We start from the raw sequence: 27,129 nt of genomic DNA, 5'->3' as shown, positions 1-27,129 counted from the left end.
ATCCAATGTGTATAGGCACCCTTAGGTCTTGGCAGCTGCAATATGCACTGGTTGCATTCGGGATTTCATAGCATTGCTTGAAGTTGGGTATCAGAGTCAAAAACTAGCTAACAACCATATCACTTTGTCACATCCTTAATATCCTTTTGCTCTTGCACTATTTCATGTGATTCAACGTCACCTTTCCTATTACAACCTTAGTTACAGGAATCACCAATATTTCATTAAAAGAGTACTTCAGCTAGAAAAAGAAACTTTCACTTCTCCTATACTTTCCAGAGTATAAATAATACGGCGGAAGCTGCGGCCATAAGAATTTCCAGCTCTTAACTTGTCATGATGATGCAATCCAACGTTATGTAAATAAATGGCCATTGCTCCAAGCAAAAGCCTCACAGTGTAGAAGCCAGTTATTCCATTGACCATAATGGAGTGTAAGAGTGTTGTCATCATCTGTGCTGCCCTGCTGTTTGCTACTCTTATAGAAGGTAAAACCTTAACGAGAATATCTAATGTTGTATTTAGAGATGAGCGAACCTACTTGTTTCGAGTAATTACTCGATCGAGCACCGCGATTTTCGAGTACTTCCGTACTCGGGTGAAAAGATTCGGGGGGCGGGGGGAGGCGTGGCGGAGCGGGGGGTAGCAGCGGGGAACAGGGGGGAGCCCTCTCTCTCTCCCTCTCCCCGCTGCAACCCCCCACTCACCCACGGCGCCCCCCGAATCTTTTCGCCTGAGTACGGAAGTACTTGAAAATCGCGGCGCTTGGGCGAAAAAGGGGCGTGGCCGACTACGCTCGCTCATATCTAGTTGTATTCTATTACATCTGAACACGCATTTATTGATTTTTCTGTTGCCTTTTATTACCAGGGTTGGCTGTACCTCGGGGGAATCGCTGTTTGTGTACAAAACTTTCTAGCAAACTCAATATGAAGGCAATGCAAAAGTTGGAAATTCACCCCAGAAGCTCTACATGTGAGCGAACTGAATACATGTAAGTAAACAACAAGCGGTACGTGCAGAATCATATTGTTACTGCAGCATTTAGGATTGTTTGGGGCCAGAATTACAGTGTTGCATAGATATTTCTTTCTTGGACAAAAGACCTATGCTTAGATAAAAATGTCATTATATATATTTGCTAATGTTAAAGGGGTTGTCCCACGCCGAAACATAAAATTTTTTTTTTTTACACAGAACCCACCTTAGTAGACAGTAAAACCGCATCCATTTGTTATTTAAAAAAAAAAAAAAATTCGCTTACCTGGATCCCCGTTCTGTAGCTTTGAAGATTCTTCTTTCAAAGATGGCGCAGCTGGTCTTCTCCCACGGTGCACCGCTGGTCTTCTCCCATGGTGCACCGTGGATGTTCTTCTCCAGTCTGACCTCCACTGCCGATTACAGCCACCTCATTGGCTGATCGGCACCACGTGACGGAGGAGGAGCTACGTGATGATGCGGAGAAGAGGGAGGAGCCAGGACGCAGCTCATGAGCCCAGACCATCCAGAAGAGGAATCTTCAGTGCGCAAGCACTACTGTTCGTGCGACCAGAGGAGAAGTTTGGTCGTCGCCATGGAGACGGGGACGCCAGCACCGGAGGGGGTAAGTATATAACTTCTGTATGGCCAATATTTAATGCACGATGTATATTACAAAGTGCATTAATATGGCCATACAGAAGTGTATAACCCCACTTGCTGTCGCGGGACAACCCCTTTAATGCTTTTAAATCATTCTAAGGGTGACCATACACAGTGCTGAATGGCCCCTGAACTTGTCATTGTTTTGTCCAGGTGCCACCCAGCAATCAGCAGAGATCCATACTATGTATATTAGGGACCCTCAGGGCTCCTTCACTCTGTCAAGGGCAATATTGAGCTATAATTCATGTCCTGATCCATTGCCCTCACCATCGTCCTTCTGAAAACCTGTGGGTGCGAGGCGTTTTCACGTGGAAACAGCCTTGCATCCCTGCAGGGGCGCCCACCCCGACAAGTTTATAGCCTTCAGGGGTATGTCAGGCTTCGACAAGCTGCTGGAGGTTGTACGCCCTGGAATGGCGTACAGGGAAAGTCACACGTGTCACATTATGGGAAAAACGTGGTCAAAAATGCTGTAAGCCCGTTCTACCACGCTTTCAGCAGTGCTGAAAACACTCCTAATTCATTTCAATGGGTGACGTAACGCATTTTAAAACACTGAAAACCTCCGTAAATTTGACCAGACAGCGCTTGAAATACGCGTTTTAACGCATGTCTGGGAAGCCCTATTGAAATCCATGGTAGCGTTTGACAGCGTTAAAAAAACACCGCAATAAACGCTGAAAAGAAACGCATATGTCAGAGTGTCCACGGGGACAGATCCGCAGCGGGTGTCCCGCAGCGTGATCCGCGCCCCATAGGGATGCACTGGACACCCGCAGGTAGTTAAATACCTGCGGATGTCATTTTCCCCTGAGGCGCGGATTGTGTGTGCGTGAAAACACCCGCAGCATGCTCCATTTTAGTGCGGGTCTCCCGCAGGCTTCTATTGAAGCCTATGGAAGCCGTCCGGATCCGCGGCACACCCGCAGCTGAATTCCTGCTCTCCGGCGCGGGAGAGCAGGAGTTCAAAAAAATAAAAGGGTGCAAGGCGCATGCTGAGCACATCCGCCGGTCCGAAGAAAGAAGATCCGACCGCGACGGAGGGAAGATCCGCAGCATCCAGACAGGTAAGTAAATCTTCTTTTTAGGCCTCATATCCGCGGGAAAGGAGGGACCCGCTGTGGGATTCTGCATGAAGAATCGGCAGCTGGCCTGATATTCCCCATGGACATGAGGCCTTAGGGCTCTCACATACATGCGCTTTTTATCGTGTTTTGAACGCCACGGTAATTGCGGTACACCGCTCCTATTCATTTCAATGGGGCCTCGCAGACATGCGCTCGGTGCGGAATTGAAAATAGCAGAATTCTGCCAACAACTAGAAAGTAGGAACTACCACAACAAACACCACAAAAAGTTAAAAATATAATAACATTAGTTGAAGTTGCATAAAATATTTATTCTCAATGCCTACTGACGAATTTGTTTCCACAGTGCAACTTTAAAGAACGCCCCTGTTCCGATATGTGTCAGGCCAGACCTTCTGGAACTAAAGGTTCTTCTGAGTGGTAAGAATCGGTAGGTATTCTCCAGTTCTAATATACAGTATGTTACCTGTGTACACCGCACTTTACCAATTGTTGGAAATCTTTGCATTAGTTTTTTGTGACGTTAAACTATATTCAGTGTTGTTTTCAAATATTTTAATCGTATTATACTTGTTTCTTCACTCTGCATTGCACTTTTTAGTGTGTCGAAAATATACAATTTATGCAGAGCGCACATAAAATACACTTTAAGGCATGTTGAATAATTATACGACAAGATGTATTAAGATATACCTGACTTTTTAGGTTTTTTTGACAAATACATCAATGGCCTATTCTTCAGATAAGCCATTAATGTGTGATTGGTGGCCTTCTGAACCCTAGAACCCTCACACATCAGCAAGAACAATGTGAATGACAATGAGCTGCAGTAACAGAGATAGACAAATATATGCATGAGCTGCTAAAGGTCCATTTACACACGCAGATGATTGCTCAAAATTCGTCATTTTGCATTAGCTACAAATGGGCTGATCAGCCCATTAGTAGCTAACTAGCTTCATTTGCATGTATTTAGAGAACAGCGAGTGGTCTGTTCTCTAAATACATCACTATTGTTCTCAAGCGGGACAGCAGCTGAAAGAATGTTATCAGCACTGCCCAAAGAGAACTCACTTGCGGTCTGTCTTACAGATTTTAAGCTTAGCTGAACTCAGCGATGGACGAAAAGTGCACGGTAAGTGCATAATGGGCACACATTTACAAGCAACGATTATTGCTCAATAGATGGCTTTTGAGCAAATTTTGAGCGATAATCGTTGTGTGCAAAAGGGCCTTTAGTCAGATAAACATCAAAGGGACAGCAGTAGAGATGAGCGAGCATACTCGCTAAGGGCAATTACTCGAGCGAGCATTGTCCTTAGCGAGTACCTGCCCGCTCGGAAGAAAAGGTTCGGGTGACGGCGCGGGTGAGCGGTGAGTTGCGGGAGTGAGCAGGGGGGAGAGGGAGAGAGAGATTTCCCCTTCGTTCCCCCCTGCTCTCCCCCGCTGCTCCCCGCCTCCCCGCCGTCACCCGACTCTTTTCTTCCGAGCGGGCAGGTACTCGCTAAGGACAATGCTCACTCACATTAATAGTCTATCTTGAGGCCATTAATTTACTGAAAAACCCTTTGAACTATTAGAACATAAGTAATGTATTCTAGTTCTTGCCTATCACTAATGGACGTATATTTGAATTTTATAGGCACCTTAAACATATCAAAGTGATTCGCCACCAAAAACTGTGAACATGGATGAAAGACACCAAATAAAATCCTGTTTATTAGCCTTTATTACCATAATTAATGCTTTGTATTCTTCTGTTTGTCTCTTCTTCTAATACCTGCATTAAGGTCCCATTACATGGGATGACTGTCGGCATATAAGCACCAACAGATGTCCCACAGACTGCCGCCAGACTATCACTCCTGCGCTTTACACAAGAGTGATAGTCATTCAATGAATGGAGGAGGAGCAGCCAGGGATCGTTCCGACCCGCCTGCCTTCATTCATAGTAAACAGGGGTCACTCAAAAATTGAGCGTCACCTGTTTTCACAACCCAAGAGTCACTCAGATTTCGGTTCTACTAAAAACCAAGCGACTCCGATAGGTGAACAATTTCTTTCTCAGCGTCCTGTCAGTGGCCTCGTGTACAAAGGATGTTTATGGCCCAAATTTGATGTTTCCTCTGAGAATTCAGGCAATAATCGCCACGTGTAAAGTTACCTTTAGGGGAAAAAATGATCTTCTTTATTCCTTCTGACAAAATCACTAACAATAGAATAGACTATATTATACAGTTCTAAAGCAAAGTAATATTTTAACTAAACACGTATCAGTGGATGGAAGTGCATTTGTTATTTAAAACTTTTGTATAGTATATTAAAAAAATTCTAATTATTTGTGTTTATTTTTGTAGCAAAAAGTAAAAGTGTATTTATTGCATTATTTCTGTTCTGGATTGTATGGACAAACACTATCAATAAAGTTTGATGCATTTACTTTATAAAGTTGTCATTCTTACGTATGTTCAGACTGGCTGTAATGTTAATGAATCTCCTTGTGACTCCTGGTAAAGAACAACAAAATGAAAAAATAAAGTGATTAGAGGAAGACCTATAAGAATATATCTTCAACTATTTGTAGACGTTTGTAGATAAATGAGAGAGAGAGTTTAGTGTATGTATAAAATGCTGCTCTTCTAGCTATTATGTAACTTACAGGCAAAATACGATGCCATGACTACAAAGCAGCTTTGATAAATGTGTTTCCCCTGTAAAGTAATTTGGGAGCTGAAGTCAGTTCCTGTAACAAGTATGGCAATGTCTGCATAGCGGGTGGGGTCGGCGACTTCACAGAGGCTCACTTTAGCCCCATCCAGCACCTTCCCATTTACCTGTCCACATATCCCGCCCCTCTTCTCTAGACAGGTGGGCTGGACAACTTTACCCATCAAACAATGCACCCTTGACAAGGCTTCCAGATGACCCTGAGCCTTGTCTGGTCTATATTCAAAGGGAAAAATTGAAATTTTGGAGAGACAAGAACTATCTTGTCACTCTAGCATTCTTCTCCTTATATTGTTTCATCCTTGCCAAGGGGGCATGGTCCAATATCAGTTTAAACTCTCCTCAGAGGAGATAATATTTGAAGGTTTCCAATGCCCACTTCACTGCCAAACTCTCTCGTTTTACAATGGTATAATTGTTTTTCGTGGGGGAAAACTTTCGGCTTAGATACATTACTGGATGCTCCTTACCATTTATGGTTTGGGACAATACTGCGCCCAGCCCTGTGTCCGAAGCATCTGTTTGTACCACAAACGTGTTGGTAAAATCAGGGGTGACTAACACTGCTGACATAGAGCAGGCTTCAGGCTCTGAAAAGCCTTCTCTGCTTCAGGAGTCCATGTCACCATTACTGACTTCCGACCTTCAGTCAGGTTAGTCAATGGTACCACCATGGAGGCAAAATCTGGCATAAACCTGCGGTAGTACCCCATGATGCCCAAGAATAACCAGATTTGCTTTTTGGTTAAGGGTTTAGGTCAACTCTGCATGGCCTCCTTATTAACTTGAGGCTGACAATAATGTAGCCAAGGTATTTGACTTCCTCCAAGCCTACTGCACACTGCTATGGGTTTATGGTTAGGCCCATATCTCTCATGGCATTCATGACGGCTTGTACCTTTTCAAGGTGACTTTCCGGATCTGAGCTAAAGAAACCCACATCATCCAGGTAGGCTGTGGAATAGCCACAATAGGGCTACAGCATTCAGTCTATCATCCTTTGAAAGGTAGCCGGTGCCCCTTGTAAACCAAATGGCATAAAGAAATGGGGTAAGGAAAGCGTTTTTCTCTTTTGGTCTGTCAGTTAAAGGTATTTACCAATATCCTGTTTTGAGATCGAGAATGGTAATGTATCTGGCACCACCCAGTCTCTCAATCAGCTCATCGACCCTTGGCATTAGGTAAGCATCAAACTTGGAGATTGTGTTTAACTTTCTAAAGTCATTGCAAAATCTCCACGCGCCATTTGGTTTAGGAATCAATACAATTGGACTTGAGCACTCACTTTTTGACTCTTTTATTACCCCTAGCTCCAACATGCATTTAACCTTAGTAGAAAGTGCGTCTTTACATACTGTCTCTACATACTTCCGGTATCCTGTATGGTTTGAGATTTACTTTTACCCCAGATTTAGTTATAATCTCATGCCTTATGACATGGGTGCGCCCCGGCAGGTCAGAAAACTTGCTTTTGTTTCTTTGCAGAAATTCTGTAACCTCTTGCTGTTGGCGTACTGAGAGCGTATCACCTAAGCTGACTACAGGACCAGGTGGCTGTGGCTTTACCTTCCTAGCCTTCAAGGCCCCTAAACATTCTCTATCTTTCCAGGGCTTAGTTAAATTGATATGGTAATTCTGGTATGGCTTTCTTTTGCACGGCTGGTGTACTTTATAAATTTACTTCCCCGACCTTCTTTATGACCTTATAGGGGTGTTGCCACTTAGCGAGGAATTTACTTTCAACTGTAGGCACCAAGATTAGGATGCGGTCTCCAGGGTAAAATTCTCTAATCTTGGCAGACCGATTATACACCCTGCTATGGGCCTCTTGTGCTGCCTGCAGATGTTCTCTAACAATAGACATTATCATAGCAATGCGGTCCTGCATTTGTTACACATATTCAATAATACTCTTGTAGGGAGTCGACACAGTTTCCCATGTTTCCTTGGCTATGTCTAGTAGCCCCCTTGGGTGACAACCATAGGCTAATTCAAAGGGTGAGAATCCCGTAGAAGCTTGTGGCATCTTTCTAATGGAAAACATCAGGTAAGTAATAGATGGTCCCAGTTACACCCATATTTTTTACCTTTCTTAACATCTATTTTAGGGTCTTATTAAACCTCTCCACTAATCCACCTGTTTGAGGGTGGTACACAAAGGGGCGTATGTGCTTGATTTTAAAGAGGTGTCACAGTTCTTTTATTATCTTAGACTTAAATAGTGTCCCCTGGTCAGTAAGGATTTCCTTAGGAATCCCGGATCTGGAAAACATCAGGGAGAACTCCCGGGCAATACTTTGGGGGGTAGTATTTTTTAAAGGAACAGCTTCAGAATATCATGTAGCATAATCCAGTACAACTAGGATATACTGATGTCCTGCTGCGGACTTGACTATGATCCCCACTAGATCCACTTTAATCCTTTCAAAGGGTACCTCGATAATAGGGACAGACACTAGTGGGCTCTGAAAGTGTGATACAGGAGCAGACATCTGACATGTGGGACAAGATTCACAGTACTTTTTATGTCACTATAAATTCCCAGCCAGAAGAACCTCTGCAGGACTCAATTTTGGGTCTTATCAGTCCCCAAATGCCCCCCAAGGGCATGATTATGTGCCATATCCAGAACCTTTCGTCTACATGGTTTACGGCCAACCAGCTGTTCAACAGTTTCCCCATTATTTTTAGTTATTCTATATAACAGATTATTACCCAAAAAATGGGGGAACCATTGGTCCGCACGGAGACCTGCAGCACGCCATTTATGACTACCACATTCTCTTGTGCATGTCTGAGAGTGGGATCTCTCAACTCTGTGGAACCAAAATTTTCACGTGAGTCCTCCAAATCAGTCCCCTGACAAAACCTAAAAAGAAAATTAGTACATCCTGCTTCAATGTCCATATTTACACTGCTGTCCGGTGGAGGCAGATTGCCACTAGAGGTTACCCCAGTCTCTTTAGCATCTTCCCATTTTCCTGTCCACACAAGATATATGGTCAGGATATGAAATAGACAACAGAAACCTGCAATATGCTCATTGTAGACTTTGATGCTGATTTTGTGATGGATTTCCCCATTTATAATACATAGTAACATAGTATGATAGGCTGAAAAAAGACGAGTGTCCATCCAGCTCAGCCTGTTCCACCCCCCTTGTTGATCCAGAGGAAGGCAATAAAAAATCAATGAGACAGAAGCCAATTTACCCTTATTTGGGGGGGGGGGGGAATTCCTTCCCAACCCCATAATGGCAGTCAGAATAATCCATGGATCAACATTTGAAAAGTTTCAACCTGATTCCAAACAGGCAGTCGGAAGATACCCAGGTCAACAACACTCCTGGTTATTTAATGTCTATACCCTATAATGTCGTAGCAGTCCAAAACGTCATGTAGTCCCCTCTTAAACCCCTCTACTGATTTTGCCATCACCCCGTCCTCAGGCAGAGAGTTCCACAGTCTCACTGCTCTTACAGTATATAACCCCCTTCTATGTTGGTGTAGGAACCTTCTTTCCTCTAGACGTAGAGGAAGTCCTCTTCTGGCATACTTGCAGTACAGGGGGACCGTGGTTGAATATATATTTAGTGTTCTATTGGGCGACTGAAACGCCTCAGCAAACAACAATGCAGCGTTTGGGTATTGTGGCGCATACTGCAGTGGACTATTATCAATACTTCAGAGATATATGCTCCTGGAAGTTACTAGCAGAGCTTATAACACACATGTACTTTGCCTTAGCTGCACACAGCACAGCTTCAGCTCATTCATCTTGCTGTATCCCGCCCCACCAATCACATCATACAAAAGCCCCACCCCCAAAGCTCCTAACCCAACCCAATTCCCAGCTTCACTAAACCCCCCCCCCCCCCAGATCCTTCAACCAGTGTCCCCTTTACTGCAAGTATGCCCCTCTTCTTACCATCGCAGTCCTGCATATAAACAGACCATGGGAGGGACCCTTGTATTGTCCCCTAATGTATTTATACATAGGTATTTGATCGCCTCTTAACAGTCATTTTTCTAGTGTGTAAAGTAAAAAATGTATATGTCTTAGAATACAGTGATGCAAATTAAATTGTTTTTCTTTAAAAAGTTTTTTAAATTGTGGAAAAGTTGTAAAAATAAATCACAGTAATCCTGCTGGTCCAGATAAGATAATTATAGTATTTTTACTGTCTGGTGACTACTGTAAAAGCAAAATCCAAAAACAATGGTGGAATTTCTGCATGTTTTTATTTTCATCTTCTGCTCCTCCCCCCCTAAGAAAAAATGTAATAAAAGTTATACGGCATGTTATATGTACCCCAGAGTGGTGCCATTAAAAAATAGACCCCATCGCACGAAAAACAAGACCTCATATGGCTATGTCAACGAGTTATGTCTCTTCAATGTGATGATGAAAATCACTTGGTCCTTAAAGGGGTTGTCCCGCGAAACAAAGTTGGGTTATACACTTCTGTATGGCCATATTAATGCACTTTGTAATGTACATTGTGCATTAATTATGAGCCATACAGAAGTTATCAAAAGTTTTTCACTTACCTGTTCCGTTGCTGGCGTCCTCGTCTCCATGGTTGCCGTCTAATTTTCGCCGTCTAATGGCCAAATTAGACGCGCTTGCGCAGTCCGGGTCTTCTGCTGTCTTCAATGGGGCCGCTCGTGCAGAATGCCGGCTCCGTGTAGCTCCGCCCCGTCACGTGCCGATTCCAGCCAATCAGGAGGCTGGAATCGGCAATGGACCGCACAGAAGCCCTGCGGTCCACGGAGGGAGCAGACCCCGGCGGCCATCTTCAGCAGGTGAGTATGAAGACGCCGGACCGCCGGGATTCAGGTAAGTACTACCCGGTTTGTTTTTTTAACCCCTGCATCGGGGTTGTCTCGCGCCGAACGGGGGGGGGGGGGGTTAAAAAAAAAAAAAACCTGTTTCGACGCGGGACAACCCCTTTAAGGCACAAAATAGGCTAATCTCTAAGGGGTTAAAAAATATTTTCACAGGTTCCCCATCTCCTCCACACTGCAGTAACATGCAGGACAATATACCTGTATATAAAGGAATGCTCGCACGCAGCAGATTGACACAAAATCAGTTCCATACATGTGAATAGGGTTGTTTCTTGTAAAATCTATTGAAATGTATGGGAAATCTTTGCCACAAATATACTGCATGTGACATTTCCCTAGTAAATGAAGAATGTCTGTGAGACATATAGGAAGTCTAGCAGTCACAACATCTGTACTGGGTCATTGCCAGCTTCCTCTGCGTTGTACACAATACATAGAAAACTTTGAGTCCATCATCCAATGCACAGTGAATGAAAAGTATGATGAAATGACCGAGACGATCATTTAAAATAAACCTAAAAGATGGAGAATATTGCTCATCAAGAAGTGAAACTGAAAGCCTTTCTTCCTGGAAATCATATGTATGTGCATTAACCACGCATTTCACGTTCACTATCCTTGTTTAGGAATTGGAAACTGACACTAGACAAGAACCCATTGTTCCCTCATGGAAAGTACAATATCATTTTATCAAGCACTGCATTTTTCGTGTGCAACTAAAAGAAAAAGCTTCAATAACACTTTATCCATAATCTTCCAGAGAGTAATGAAAACAAAGATCTGGTACCGTGTTGCCAGTAGAGCAAAATGTGATTGTTCTCAGCAAGAGAAACGACGTGATCTTGTAGATATGATACCTTTTAATGGCTAACAAAAATACATGATGTAATAATAGCGAGCTTCCGAACCAACGCAGGGTTCTTCTTCAGGCTTATGGATTGGATCTGAAGAGGCATGCATATTTATACACACTTATAACATACATACTTATGACAAGGCACAGATATGGATGTGATTGGTTCGCACTTAAAAGGAATTCTGCAACAGCAAACAAACTTTTTTGTCTAGGCACTGATAGCGGAGTGAAAGTTTTATGGTCCCTAAATTACTGTTGGGGGGGGGAAAGTCAGCAGGCTAGAATTGCTACAAGAGATACACAAACATCCGCAGTACAGAAAACCCAGAGGCAGATGATACAAAATTGTACAAGATAATTAATACAAAGGAGCACAATTTTCCTTCTAAAAAAAGACCTAGATAATCTGGGGGCTTGGGTAGAAAAATGGCAAATGAAGTTCAATATTGATAAATGTAAGGTTCTGCACATGGGCAGGAGAAACGGATATCACCAATATACACTAAATGGGGTACTGCTAGGGAAAAGTGAGATGGAAAAAGACCTGGTGGTACTAGTGGATTGTAGATTTAACTGGAGCAATTAATGCCAGTCAGCTGCTGCAAAAGCTAATAAAGTCTTGGGGTGCATTAAAAGAGGTATAGGGGCGAAGGACGAGAACATTATCCTCCCACTATATAAGGCACTTGTCAGGCCTCACATGGAATACTGCGTACAGTTCTGGTCACCGGTGCTCAGGAAAGATATTGCAGTGCCTGAGGGGGTTCAAAGAAGGGCAACTAAATTAATAAATGGAATGAGAGGACTGGAATACCCAGAGAGGCACCAAAACTCGGACTATTTACCCTGAAAAAAGACGGTTAAGGGGCAATCAAATAACTATGTATAAATACATGAGGGGACAATACAAGGATCTCCCCCAGGATCTGTTTATAGCCAGGACTACAATGGTAACAAAAAGGCATTCTCTCCATCTAGAAGAAAGCAGGTTTCATCACCAACACAGAAGGAGGTTCTTTACAGGAAGAGCAGTGAGACTGTGGAACTCTCTGCCTGAGGACGTGGTGATGGCAAAATCAGTAGAGGAATTTAAGAGGGGACTGGATGCCTTTCTAGAGAGCAATGATATTACAGGATATAGACATTAGGTGACCAGCAGTGTTGTTGATTCTGCTGATCACCTAATGTTAGGTAGGAACTCAAAGATTGATCCAGGATTATTCTGACTGCCATATGGAGTCGGGAAGGAATTGGTCTCCTCCAAATGAGCTAAATTTGCCCGTTGGTCTTTTTTTGCCTTCCTCTGGACCAACGGGGTGGGGGGTAAGGTTGAAACAGGCTGAACTAGATGGACATGGTCTTCATTTAGCCTAACATGCCACTGGTATGTATGCTACTATGTTACTATGGCCATATGTAATCATTTATAAATAGAATCACAGCCTCTACAAGTAAAAAAGCTTCAGCATTAGAGATGAGCGAACGTACTCGTCCGAGCTTGATATTCGTGCGAATATTAGGGTGTTCGGGATGCTCGTTACTCGTAACGAGCACCACGCGGTGTTCGGGTTACTTTCACTTTCATCTCTGAGACGTTTGCGCGCTTTTCTGGCCAATTGAAAGACAGGGAAGGCATTACAACTTCCCCCTGTGACGTTCAAGCCCTATACCACCCCCCTGCTGTGAGTGGCTGGGGCGATCAGATGTCACCCGAGTATAAAAATCGTCCCCTCCCGAAGCTCGCCACACATGCCTTGTGACTTAGCTGAGGGAAAGTGCTGCTGCTGGTGCTGCTGTAGGGAGAGCGTTAGGAGTCAGTGTAGGCTTCAAGAACCCCAACGGCCCTTCTCAGGGCCACATCTACTAGTGTGCAGTACTGTGTTAGCACAGTATTTTTTTTTTTTTTTGTCCAAAATTGGATCTGCAGAGCATTGCGCCCAGCAATAGGGACAGAAGTGGTGGTTAGGCAGGGAGAGTGTTAGGAGTTAGTGTAGGCTTCAAGAACCCCAACGGTCCTTTCTAGGGCCACTTCTATCCGTGTGCAGTACTGTGCAGGCTGCTGTTAGCAGTGTTGCATTTTTTTTTTTTTCTCAAAACCGGCTGTGCAGACCATTGCACCCGGCATTAATACTACAGGGATATAATTGTGTAGGCAGGGCCAGAAGACATTTATTATTCATTGAATATACGCAGTGGGGTCTTCCCTTTGCTAAAAAGGAAAAAAATTATATTTGGCCTGCCTGTGTCAGTCCTAAGGTCTCCGTGTACGTGTGTGCTGCGTGTACAACGTACAAAAATCAGACGCAACCAGCTACGCTTTACTGCAGCCTAGCGCCATTGTCTTTCCTGACTGGCAAATACCTGCTCTGCTAGAGTTAATAACTCTGCTACACTATACTTGTGTGACACTTTTTGAGGGCCACACCACAGATATTAAACTTCTTGTTTTTCATTGAATATACGCAGTGGGGTCTTCCCTAAGCTAAAAAGGAAAATAAATTATATTTGGCCTGCCTGTGTCAGTCCTAAGGTCTGCGTGTACGTGTGTGCTGCGTGTACAACGTACAAAAATCTGACGCAACCAGCTACGCTTTACTGCAGCCTAGCGCCATTGTGTATCCTGACTGGCAAATACCTGCTCTGCTAGAGTTAATAACTCTGCTACACTATAGTTGTGTGACACTTTTTGAGGGCCACACCACAGATATTAAACTTCTTGTTCATTGAATACACGCAGTGGGGTCTTCCGTTTGCAAAAAAGCGAAAACATTATATTTGGCCTGCAGGCTTGCGCCAATTTATTTCCTGCCTGGGAAATCAAATCACTGGTCATACAGCATGCTGAGGGGTAGGGGTAAGCCTAGAGGACGTGGACGTGGACGTGGACGTGGCCGAGGACGCGGAGGGCCAAGTGAGGGTGTGGGCACAGGCCGAGCTCCTGATCCAGGTGTGTCGCAGCCGACTGCTGCGCGATTAGGAGAGAGGCACGTTTCTGGCGTCCCCACATTCATCGCCCAATTAATGGGTCCACGCGGGAGACCTTTATTAGAAAATGAGCAGTGTGAGCAGGTCCTGTCCTGGATGGCAGAAAGTGCTTCGAGCAACCTGTCATCCACCCACAGTTCTGCGCCGTCCAGTGCTGCAAATCCGAATCCTCTGTCTGCTGCTCCTCCTTCCTCCCAGCCTCCTCACTCCACTACAATGACACCTGCTCAGGAACGGGAACACTCCCAGGAACTGTTCTCGGGCCCCTGCTTAGATTGGGCAGCAGCGGTTCCTCTCCCACCAGAGGAGTTTATCGTCACTGATGCCCAACCATTCGAAAGTTCCCGGGGTCCGGGGGAAGAGGCTGGGGACTTCCGCCAACTGTCTCAACAACTTTCTGTGGGTGAGGAGGACGTTGACGATGAGACACAGTTGTCTGGCAGTGAGGTTGTAGTAAGGGCAGTAAGTCCAAGGGAGCAGCGCACAGAGGATTCGGAGGAAGAGCAGCAGCACGATGAGGTGACTGACCCCACCTGGTGTGCAACGCCTACTCAGGACAGGTCTTCAGAGGGGGAGGCACGGGCAGCAGCAGGGCATGTTGCAAGAGGTAGTGCGGTGGCCAGGGGTAGAGGCAGGGCCAGACCGAATAATCCACCAAGTGTTTCCCAAAGCACACCCTCGCGCCATGCCACCCTGCAGAGGCTGAGGTGCTCTAAGGTCTGGCAGTTTTTCACAGAGACGCCTGACGACCGACGAACAGTTGTGTGCAACCTTTGTCGCGCCAAGATCAGCCGGGGAGCCACCACCAACAGCCTCACCACCACCAGCATGCGCAGACATATGATGGCCAAGCACCCCACAAGGTGGGACAAAGGCCGTTCACCGCCTCCGGTTTGCACTGCTGCCTCTCCCCCTGTGCCCCAACCTGCCACTGAGATACAACCTCCCTCTCAGGACACAGGCACAACCGTCTCATGGCCTGCACCCACACCCTCACCTCCGCTGTCCTCGGCCCCATCCACCAATGTCTCGCACCGCACAGTCCAGCCGTCGCTAGCGCAACTGTTGGAGCGCAAGCGCAAGTACGCCGCCACGCACCCGCACGCTCAATCGTTAACCGTCCACATAGCCAAATTTATCAGCCTTGAGATGCTGCCGTAAAGGGTTGTGGAAACGGAGTCCTTCAAAGCTATGATGGCGGCGGCGGCCCCGCGCTACTCAGTTCCCAGTCGCCACTACTTTTCCCGATGTGCCGTCCCAGCCCTGCACGACCACGTCTCCCGCAACATTGTACGCGCACTCACCAATGCGGTTAGTGGCAAGGTCCACTTAACTATGGACACGTGGACAAGCACAGGCGGGCAGGGCCACTACATCTCCCTGACGGCACATTGGGTGAATTTAGTGGAGGCTGGGACAGAGTCAGAGCCTGGGACCGCTCACGTCCTACCCACCCCCAGAATTGCGGGCCCCAGCTCGGTGGTGGTATCTGCGGCGGTGTATGCCTCGTCCACTAAACCACCCTCCTCCTCCTCCTCCTCAACCTCTGTCTCGCAATCTAGATGTGTCAGCAGCAGCAGGACGTCGCCAGCAGTCGGTGTCGCGCGGCGTGGCAGCACAGCGGTGGGCAAGCGTCAGCAGGCCGTGCTGAAACTACTCAGCTTAGGAGATAGGAGGCACACGGCCCACGAACTGCTGCAGGGTCTGACAGAGCAGACCGACCGTTGGCTTGCGCCGCTGAGCCTCCAACCGGGCATGGTTGTGTGTGACAACGGCCGTAACCTGGTGGCAGCTCTGCAGCTCGGCAGCCTCACGCACGTGCCATGCCTGGCCCACGTCTTTAATTTGGTGGTTCAGCGCTTTCTGAAAAGCTACCCACGCTTGTCAGACCTGCTCGTAAAGGTGCGCCGGCTCTGCGCACATTTCCGCAAGTCCCACACGGACGCTGCCACCCTGCGCACCCTGCAACATCGCCTTAATCTGCCAGTGCACCGACTGCTGTGCGACGTGCCCACACGGTGGAACTCTACGCTCCACATGTTGGCTAGACTCTATGAGCAGCGTAGAGCTATAGTGGAATACCAACTCCAACATGGGCGGCGCAGTGGGAGTCAGCCTCCTCAATTCTTTTCAGAAGAGTGGGCCTGGTTGGCAGACATCTGCCAGGTCCTTCGAAACTTTGATCAGTCTACCCAGGTGGTGAGCGGCGATGCTGCAATCATTAGCGTCACCATTCCTCTGCTATGCATCTTGAGAAGTTCCCTGCAAACCATAAAGGCAGCCGCTTTGCGCTCGGAAACGGGGGCGGGGGAAGACAGTATTTCACTGGATAGTCAGAGCACCCTCCTGTCTATATCTCAGCACGTTCAGGAGGAGGAGGAGGAGGATGAGGAGGAGGGGGAAGAGACAGCTTGGCCCACTGCTGACGGTACCCATGCTGCTTGCCTGTCATCATTTCAGCGTGTATGGCCTGAGGAGGAGGAGGAGGAGGAGGAGGATCCTGAAAGTGATCTTCCTAGTGCGGACAGCCATGTGTTGCGTACAGGTACCCTGGCACACATGGCTGACTTCATGTTAGGATGCCTTTCTCGTGACCCTCGCATTCAACGCATTCTGGCCACTACGGATTACTGGGTGTATACACTGCTCGACCCACGCTATAAGGAGAACCTTCCCAGTCTCATTCCCGAAGAGGAAAGGGGTTCGAGAGTGTTGCTATACCACAGGACCCTGGCGGACAAGCTGATGGTAAAATTCCCATCCGACAGCGCTAGTGGCAGAAGGCGCAGTTCCGAGGGCCATGTAGCAGGGGAGGTGCGTAGATCGAGCAGCATGTACATCCCAGGCAGTGCAACAGTCTTTAAGGGCCTGGCCAGCTTTATGGCTCCCCAGCAAGACTGTGTCACCGCTCCCCAGTCAAGGCTGAGTCGGCGGGAGCACTGTAAAAGGATGGTGAGGGAGTACGTAGCCGATCGCACGACCGTCCTCGGTGACGCCTCTGCCCCCTACAACTACTGGGTGTCGAAGCTGGACACGTGGCCTGAACTAGCGCTGTATGCCCTGGAGGTGCTTGCTTGTCCTGCGGCTAGTGTCTTGTTGGAGAGGGTGTTTAGTGCGGCTGGGGGAATCATCACGGATAAGCGTACCCACCTGTCAACCGACAGTGCCGACAGGCTTACACTCATCAAGATGAACAAAGCCTGGATTTCGCCAGACTTCTCTTCTCCACCAGCGGACAGCAAGGATACGTAAGCAATACGTAGGCTGCACCCGCGGATGGAAGCTACGTTCTCTCTCACCATCCAAAACGGGGACATTTCTGCTTCATCAATCTGTGTCTAATATTCCTCCTCCTCCTCCTCCTGCTCCTCCTCCTGAAACCTCACGTAATCACGCTGAACGGGCAATTTTTCTTAGGGCCACAAAGCTCACTCATAATTTTTCTAAACAATTTTTAGATGTTTCAATGCTCTGAAAAGCGTTGGAACTTTAACTTGAACCAATTTTTCGTTACACTGGGCTGCCTCCAGGCCTAGTTACCACTTAAGCCACATTAACCAAAGCGATTAATGGGTTTCACCTGCCCTCTTGGCTGGCCATGGCCAATTTCTTGGATGTACATTAGTACTGTTGATACAGCAATTTTTGTGGGCCCTCGCCTACAGTGTAATCAAATGAATTTTTAGCCCACCTGCATTACAGCTGACGTTACATCCGCTGTGTTGGGCAATGCAATGGGATATTTTTGTGTATCGCCGGTGGGTTCCAGGGAGCCACCCATGCTGTAGGTGCACACGGAGTTTAACCTACATCTGTCCACTTGTAAAGAACCCCAGTCTGACTGGGGCATGCAGTGTGGGCCGAAGCCCACCTGCATTAAGCACGACATTACTACCTCAGCTGTGTTGGGCAATGCAATGGGATATTTCTATGTACCGCCGGTGGCTTCCTGGCACCCACCCATGCTGTGGGTCCACAGGGAATTATAAATGCATCTGTTTCCACTTGTAAAGAACCCCAGTCAGACTGGGGCATGCAGTGTGGGCCGAAGCCCACCTGCATTAAGCACGACATTACTACCTCAGCTGTGTTGGGCAATGCAATGGGATATTTTTATGTACCGCCGGTGGGTTCCAGGGAGCCACCCATGCTGTGGATCCACAGGGACTTCACAATAGGGAGTTGTACCTGCCTGTGTCTATGAATTAAAAACCGCGGTCTAACTGGGGCATGCAGACACCTTGACAGAATGAATAGTGTGTGGCACATAGGTTCCCCATTGCTATGCCCACGTGTGCAGCTCCTGATGGCGGTGGCACAGGATTCTATTTCTCATTGCTTCTGTACAGCATTGTGGGCTATCGCCCCGCCACTTTTAAAGAGGGTCGCTGCCTAGCCGTGCCAACCTCTGCAGTGTGTGCCTGCGGTTCCTCCTCATGGCAGACGCACTTCTAAATAGACATGAGGGTGGTGAGGCATTAGGGCAGCTGAAGGCTGCGCAGGGACACTTAAGTGTGCGCTGTGGGGGGGAGGGGGGGCGGTTGGGCAGCATGTAACCCAGGAGAAGTGGCAGCGGAGTGTCATGCAGGCAGTGATTGTGCTTTGTTGGAGGTAGTGTGGTGCTTAGCTAAGGTATGCCATGCTAATGAGGGCTTTTCAGAAGTAAAAGTTGTTGGGAGGGGGGGGGGCACTCTTGCCGCTATTGTGGCTTAATAGTGGGACCTGGGAACTTGAGATGCAGCCCAACATGTAGCCCCTCGCCTGCCCTATCAGTTGCTGTGTCGTTCCCATCACTTTCTTGAATTGCCCAGATTTTCACACAAGGAAACCTTAGCGAGCATCGGCGATATACAAAAATGCTCGGGTTGCCCATTGACTTCAATGGGGTTCGTTACTCGAAACGAACCTTCGAGCATCGCGAAAAGTTCGTCCCGAATAACGAGCACCCGAGCATTTTGGTGCTCGCTCATCTCTATTCAGCATGAAACATACATTATATTAATAGTAGGGATCATTTCTTATCTTTGTAGAATTTCTTTTGGCTGAGACATCTGATGCCGCTGCTATGAAGTATGAACAATATTTGAGTAAAATAAAAGCTAAACAAACATATCAATACTTTCTTTACACTGCAGACAGGAGAAAGTATAAGGCTGGATTTGCACGTTGTGTAATGTTATGCCATGAGCAAGTCAGCAACAAAGTGTCATATGCAGAATTTATTTTTTCCATTGCAAATGAGGAAATCTGGGGAAGTCCACAAAGATACTTGAGGCAAATCCACATGTGAAGATATGCAGATTTGTTTGTGGGCCCCATGTGAAAGCCCCCTTATCCAAATAAAGAAATGGGATTAATAAACAGTTTTATTTAGACAGTTTTCTTCAGTCAGTTGTACTTTCTCTTCTCCTAAACTCATATTGCTTAACGGAAATTGAGGTTATCGGGATTTCCCAGTTTTGATGATGTAATGCATTACAGCTCTATATATATGGTCAGCTCTTACTCCTGGCCACAGGCTGAAGTTACAGTTCATTGTGAAGATCACACTTAATCCAGGCATTATGGACTGCAGGACCGCCGCCATCATCTGTGCTGTGCTGCTGGCTGTAACCACTCTAATACAAGGTACAGTATATGAAGTCATGTGATTCTTTCCTATTACTACATTCTGTGCAGATGATCACTCATCATTATTACTCTCCTAGGAGCTGCTGTACCTAAAGGGAATCGCTGTCTGTGCACTAAATTTGCAAACAAGCTCAATGTAAAGGCTGTGGAAAAGTTGGAGATTTACCCTAGAAGTTCTGCATGTGAAAAAGTTGAATATGTGTAAGTATATAGCATGGGCTTAGATCATTGCTGGAGGACGGGCAGCTGGCATGAGACCATATTGTAAAGTATAGCTAGTAACTATAAGAGCGGCTTCATAGACAGTAAATGCTGCAGAAATTCTGCTGTGGGTTTTACTGTGGAAATTCCCAAGAATTTAGGGTATGTTCACATGGCAGAATTCAATGCAGAATCTTCTGCAGCAAAGTCCACCTCAAAGACCCCTTTAAAATCCACGTTTTTTTGCACGGATCGACATATGGAGTTTGTCCTGTCAATGGGAAAATCTGTCTGTGGAATTCCCACCTGGAAATTCACGTTTTGGCATCAAGAAGTGGCATGTGGAAACGCGATCTTCCAGAAAAAGTCCATATGCGGATCCGTACTAAAAACCATGGCAAGAAGCTGCGGATTTTGACACAGTTTTTAAGGTGGAATTTTCAATGGTGAATTTTACTGTGTAAACATACCCTTACGGTACAAGGGTATTGGTGTATCTTGATGCCACCAGAAACTCCTGGTGGAGTCAAGATTGACAGGGGGTGACGCCCCCTGATGCTGATTGGCTGCACAACTTGGTGGAAAGTTAGGTCCTAGAAGGGCACTAAAAGCAGTGGGAAAAGAAATGCAGGTTCCCGTGGTGCAAAGTAAGAAACAGTAATTTCTAGGTATCTTCCTCGCGGCAGTGTCTGCTCAGTGCTCGCCGCGTCCACCGCCGGGACTGTCAGCTCCGTACCCGGCGCTCGGACAATCACATTTGCTGCCCTCACCACCGCAGGGACTGTGACATGTGTGGCTCCTGCTCCCCGCTGACAGTTAACGGCCTGTGCGCTTCTGCGTGGCCGTACTGAAATCTGCATCAGGTGGAGTAGGGGGGAAACATACGACTATCCTTATCCCCTCCCTGTCGGCTCCCTGGATTGCAACGCTATGTTACACCTTATTTAGCGGGGTCGGGGTGGGTAAGGTGGAGCGCCGAACGGCTGTGCAGGTGGGGATGGCTATTGTTCAGTGCCAAACTCCGCTACTGGATATGCTTGCACCATCAGCGACGTTGTGCGTCGCTGTGCCAGGTTTTCGCCTTGCACCACAGCCCGCTACATTGTTTTTGCAGCTGCATTTAGTGCCCTTCCAGGACTTACTTTTCAAGACTGCTGTGCAGCCAATCAGCATCAGGGGGCGTCACCCCCTGTCAATCTTGACTCCACCAGGAGTTCCTGGTGGCGTCAAGATACACTAATAGCCGGTACAAGCCATATGGAGGAGATTTCTAACATGTATTGTATGGAAAATTTCTGCAACCAATCTGTAACATTTTTTTAAAATGCTGAGGATTCTAAGTCCACGTTAGGCCTTTTAGTGTAGATTTCAAACATTGAAATACAAACATTAAAATGCGCATCAGATCCGCAACACAAAACATGGTTAAATCCGCAGCATTTAGGTGCAGACTTGGCCACTGCAGATTTTCAGCATATTTGCTGTGGGTTTTCCACTACAGATAGCCTCCAGCCTCCAGCAGATACGCCAGAGTCGTAAATTAAAGCTCCTGGGCCCCAATGCAAAGCCTGTAACAGGGCCCCCAACTATAATGCTTTATTCATAGTACTGGGCTCCCTATATGGAGAAGAGAGGCCTTATGGCCCCCCTAAGGCTCCTGGGCCCGGGTGCAACCGCATCCCCTGCACCCCCTATAGTTACGCCAGTGAGATCCGCTGTGTGTGAAGCCATGCTAATGCTATTTGCAGAGACAGCAGGTTTCTGCTCCCCCACTCACATGTATGGAACGGATTTTCAGTTGCAGAAATTTCTGTCTGCAATAGTTAACAGCAGCGGTTACCAATCGCTAATAACAACTACTCTCTTCAGCCTCAAATTGGGATTTTTTAAACTTTCTGAGGTTTCTTTAACTTTTGCAACAGAATATTTAGGTCTATAAATGATCTATAGCGGACTGATTATAAAATAATGCTCATTGTTGACTATCTTTTCACAGTGCAACTTTAAAAAAAAGACTCGTTCCAATCTGTGTCAGTCCTGACCTGAAAGAAGTAAAGGCTATTTTGGGAGGAAAAAATCGGTAAGTTTTATTGTTTCATAAAAGATGTGTGTTTTTTTGGAAAATATGTAAGATTTTTTACATGGATATTATTATCAATTCTTCAATGAAATGCGCATGCAGACTACCACTCCATGTATTGCCAGTCTCACGGTGGAACCTGGAACCCCTGTTCTTACAACCAATGCAGTGGTTGGACCCCCAGCAATCAGATAGTTATAGCCTATCCTGTAGATAAGGGGCGTAGCTAAAGGCTCATGGTCCGAGTGCAAAAGTTTATCTTGGGGCCCCCCAACTTTTTTTAACCCCTTAGGCGAAGCGTAACTTGAAGCTTCTGGACCCCAATGGAAAACCTGTAACAGGACCCCCAACTATAATGCTTTATTCATAGTAAGGGGCTCCCTATATGGAAAAGAGAGGCCTTATGGATCCCCTAAGGCTCCTGGGCCCGGGTGCAACCGCATCCCCTGCATCCCCTATAGTTACGCCTTTATATTACAGGAATAGCCTTTTAAAGGACTTTTACAATGTTATAAAGTGATGGAATATTGCTGTGATATGTAGTCACTTTATGGATGGTAGGAGTCTTACCTCTGGGACTCCCATGATCCTGCGAAAGGAGAAGTAGAGCTAGTTTAGCATTGCACCCTCTTTATTATTTTTCCCTTGCACAATGGTGCCTTGGCCACCTGTTATACAAGTGAATGCGACTGGCTGTAGTTCCTTGTATAGCTCAATGGCCGGGAGTGCAGGATGGAATTCTCTGGATCGTGTGTTTTCCAGAGGCTGAGTTGCATGAAGTTATATGCCATCACTTTGAGGCCGGGCTCAATCGAGCGTATCTCACACCGTGCAAGCTGCGAGATATATGAGCGTGGCACACAGTCAGCACGTAATAATATTGCCTACTGGCTGCGTGACGGTCATTGGCACATACTATCTTGGCATATATGCTCGTATAATATGCACCAAGATAGGATATGCTGTGATCTTTCTTGCGCGGGTATTTTGCGAGCAGCAACATGGCCGCCTATGGCAGAATGGTACAGTGTATTACGTGCGCAGGACCCATGCACAGAATACGCTGTACCAACCCGCTCATTTGATCCAGGCCTTAAAGATTAAAAACCACTAAGACTTCATCTGTTACTTAAAACTATGTCCCAGGACTCAGTAGTTTATTACTAAGTACGCGTCTATTTACCTATTTCATATCTGTTATCTAGCAGTTGTACGTCTGTATAATATCTATCTATTCTAAAACACACATTCATTTCTCCAGACAGGCCAGCCATGTGGATGTGATTCACCACCCATAGATGTGCCACATGCATGGAAGCTTGTGTTCACCATCTGGACATTCCTCAGGAACTTTACTGTATGTTAGTATGATTTGAAATACTATGTGATTCCTGTTTTCATCATTTGAAAACAAATGATTTCTTGTTCTGGGCAATAGGCATAACTTATTGAAAACTTTGTATGTAAATATGTGTATATGATATGTAAATAGTAAACAATGTACACTGTTGTAATATACTTGCATTAAAACATATTTTTGTATTACCACTGAAAATCAAGTTTGAAATTCCTGCCACTAGGGGGCCCCCACTCCCCCAACAGATTTGTAATCCACTGCCTCTCGTTAGGCATTCTGCTTCTCTAGTAACGGGCATGTGAAGATTCCCTTCTAGAAATGAAGCAGATCTATCTTCAGGGTCTGGCTTCCCTGCACTCAGACTGAACGAGTGAATGAGCGAGTGACATCACCACTAACTCATTTGCACTCGTGCAGCCTGTTTGGATATCGTTGGTTCGTTCAAACGAGATTTGTTCAGTCGCATGATAAGTGAATGAGAGGGAATGAAGTTTTGGTGTTTAAACCGAATGATATAGAATGAGCCCATGATGGATTTTATGCCTGCATAAAATGAATGATAAACGAATAGTGAATGATTCTCATTCGCTGTTCAGTCGTTCTCTCGCATTTAGATTGAATGATTATCACTCATTTGACCGTAATCATTCTGTCTAAAAGCAGCCTAAGCAGGGCTCTGCCTACTGTCCGATCATCACAGATCTGGTGCCAGGTAGAAGAGCAGAACTCTCCTCAGAGGAGATAATATTTTAAGGTTTCCAATGCCCACTTCACTGCCAAACTCTCTCATTCTACAATGGTATAATTGTTTTCCATGGGGGACAACTTTCGGGTTAGATACATTACTGGATGCTCCTTACCATTTATGGTTTGGGACAATACTGCGCCCAGCCCTGTGTCCGAAGCATCTGTTTGCCCCACAAACTTGTTGGTAAAATCAGGGGTGACTAACACTGCTGACATAGAGCAGGCTTCAGGCTCTGAAAAGACTTCTCTGCTTCAGGAGTCCATGTCACCATTACTGACTTCCGACCTTCAGTCAGGTTAGTCAATGGTACCACTATGGAGGCAAAATCTGGCACAAACCTGCTGTAGTACCCCATGATGCCCAAGAACACCCTCATGTGCTTCTTGGTTAAGGGTCTAGGTCAACTCTGCATGGCCTCCTTATTAGCTTGAGCCTGACAATAATGTAGCCAAGGTACTTGACTTCCTCCAAGCCTACTGCACACTGCTATGGGTTTATGGTTAGGCCCATATCTCTCATGGCATTCATGACGGCTTGTACATTTCCAAGGTGACTTTCCCAATCTGAGCTAAGGAAATCCACATCATCAGGTATGCTGCGGAATAGCCATGGTGGGGCCTCAAAATTCAGTCCATCATCCTTTGAAAGGTAGCCAGTGCCCCTTGTAAACCAAATAGCTTGTTTTTGTATTAACCCCTTAGTGACGGCCCCATTGCCTTTTTACGTCCTGGCCTGCTGGGCTTAATTCCTAGAGGACGTAAAAACATGCATCCTCTAGGAATGAAAGCCCTGCAGGCTCAGGACGTGATACCTCCATCCTGCCGGTTACCGGAGGTAGCTGACAGCATGGAGCTGTCATCCAGGGCCGTGGGACCCCACCCCCGGTCATGCAATCGCCGGTATCCACCGGATACCGGCGATCAAGTTAAAGTCAATGGAAAGGAAATTAAAGTTAAAGTTTCAGCTCCCCTTACGAATCGGATCCGTAAGGGGAGCTGAGAGTACTCACCCCCTGTCCTCCGCGCCATCCAGCATCTTCTGGGTTCTCCCTGGCCCTGCTGCTGGCGTCTGCGCATGCGCGCCAGACGCATTACGTCACGTGCATGCGCAGAGAGTCGGGAGGCCTGGGAAATTTTAAAACTCCCTGCTCCCGGCTAGTATGAGTAGCCGAGAGCAGGGAGCTGTCACCGGGAGCTGCTGTATGCGGTTCCCGGTCACATGATTGCTGCTATCCAATGGATAGCAGTGATCATGTCAAAGTAAAAAAAAAGTTTAAAAAGTGAAAAAAAAAAGAAAAAAAGTTTGTTTCATCTCCCCTCATGGATCATATCCATGAGGGGAGATGAAATTAGGTACCTAAAGCCCCCAGATTTATCCGCGGACCTTGCCCGGCTTCTGCGCACGCGTCCGTTGCCAAAATGGCGGATGCAGGCGCAAAAGCTGTAGATTGGCGGGGTAATTTAAAATCTCCCCGCACCTGGCTACTAAATGTAGCCAAGAACATGGAGATTTCATGGGGTGCCATGGTACGCGTTTCCCAGTCACGTGATTGCCGTTATCCTATGGATAACGGCGATCACGTAAAAGTAAAAAAAAGCTCAATTTTCACCTCCCGTCACGGATCGGATCCGTGAGGGGAGGTGAAATTACTTAAATAAGGCCACCGGCGATGTCCCCTGATGGGATCCTTATCCGCGGACCTTTCCCCAGTTTTGACGCATGCAGCCATCGCCAAAATGGCGGACGCAAGCGCAGATGCTGGGGAGGGCAAGAGGAAATTTAAAATCTCCTTGTTCTTGGCTACCAAAGGTAGCCAAGAGCTTGGAGACGTGACGGGGGCCGCAGTGAGCGGTCTTCGGTCACGTGATCGCCATTATCCAATGGATAATGGCGATCACGTAAAAGTTAAAAGACAGTTAAAGTTTGACGCTCTGTTCAGTTTGGGCCCCGTTGTGCATCCAGACAGAAGTTTAGGGCCACAATGGGTATGTTTCTGAACACGGGACAAATGGGGGTAAACATTTTGGGATGAAAGTCTTTATTCCTATGTATGCTGTACAAAAAAAACTATTTTTAAAATGACATAATTGCCAAAAAAACTAAAATCGTCATTTTTTCCTTCTGCTTTGCTTCGATTCATTTAAAAACGGTGGAGTCAAAATACGCAGTACACCCCTAGATGAATACGTTTAGGGGTCTAGTTTTTAAAATGGGGTCATTTGTGGGTGTTCTCTATCGTTTTTGTCGCTCACGGGTTCTACAAGTGGGCAATGGGGCCTGAAACACCTTCAACCAAAATGTCTGTTCTGAAAACCACCCGCTGCTCCTTTCGGTTAGGGCCCTGTTGTGCATACAGACAGAAGACTAGGGCCACAATGGGTATGTTTGTGAACACGGGACAAACGGGGGTAACCATTTTTGGGTGAAAGCCTCCATTCATATGTCTGCTGTCCAAAAAAACTGTTTTTAAAATCACATAATTGATTTTAAAAATCGTAATTTTTTACTTCTGCTTTGCTTTGATTCATTCAAAAACTGTTGGGTCAAAATATGCAGTACACCGCTAGATTAATGCGCTAAGAGGTCTAGTTTCCAAAATAAGGTCATTTGTGGGGGTTCTCCGCGTTTTAGCCGCTCAAGGGGTCTACAAGTGAGCAATGGGGCCTAAACCGCTTTCAAGCAAAATGTCTGATCTGAAAGTCACCGGCTGCTCCTTTCGGTTTTGGCCCCATTGTACATACGGACAGAAGATTAGGGCCACAATGGGTATGTTTCTAAACACAGGACAAACAGGGGTATCCATTTTGAGGTGTAAATCCTCATTTTCATGTGCACTATAAAAAAATCCTGTGTTTAAAATTACGTATTTGCAAAAATATGAAATTTTATTTTTCTACTCTAAATTGCATTAATTCCTGAAAAGAAACGGTGGGGTCAAAATACTCCTGACCCCCCTCAGTGA

At 46.3% G+C, this 27,129-nt stretch overlaps 2 protein-coding genes across 2 annotated transcripts; both read left to right on the top strand.

Moving 5' to 3' along the window:
- Positions 1–411: 411 nt before the first annotated feature.
- LOC136573676 (C-X-C motif chemokine 10-like) lies at positions 412–5,013 on the top strand. Its single transcript, XM_066574935.1, has 4 exons — positions 412–488; positions 871–994; positions 3,079–3,162; positions 4,375–5,013. Exons 1-4 carry the CDS (start codon positions 428–430, stop codon positions 4,415–4,417), a joined length of 312 nt encoding a protein of 103 aa, XP_066431032.1. The 5' UTR covers positions 412–427; the 3' UTR covers positions 4,418–5,013.
- A 14,666-nt stretch (positions 5,014–19,679) lies between these two features.
- On the top strand, positions 19,680–23,607 carry LOC136573675 (C-X-C motif chemokine 10-like). The gene is made up of 4 exons (XM_066574934.1): positions 19,680–19,778; positions 19,859–19,982; positions 21,979–22,062; positions 23,324–23,607. Exons 1-4 carry the CDS (start codon positions 19,715–19,717, stop codon positions 23,358–23,360), a joined length of 309 nt encoding a protein of 102 aa, XP_066431031.1. The 5' UTR covers positions 19,680–19,714; the 3' UTR covers positions 23,361–23,607.
- Positions 23,608–27,129: the final 3,522 nt, after the last annotated feature.

This window comes from Eleutherodactylus coqui, chromosome 7 (genome assembly GCF_035609145.1).
Source record: "Eleutherodactylus coqui strain aEleCoq1 chromosome 7, aEleCoq1.hap1, whole genome shotgun sequence".
NCBI classification, from domain to species: Eukaryota; Metazoa; Chordata; class Amphibia; order Anura; family Eleutherodactylidae; genus Eleutherodactylus; species Eleutherodactylus coqui.
This window is presented reverse-complemented; position numbering and strand designations above follow the sequence as displayed.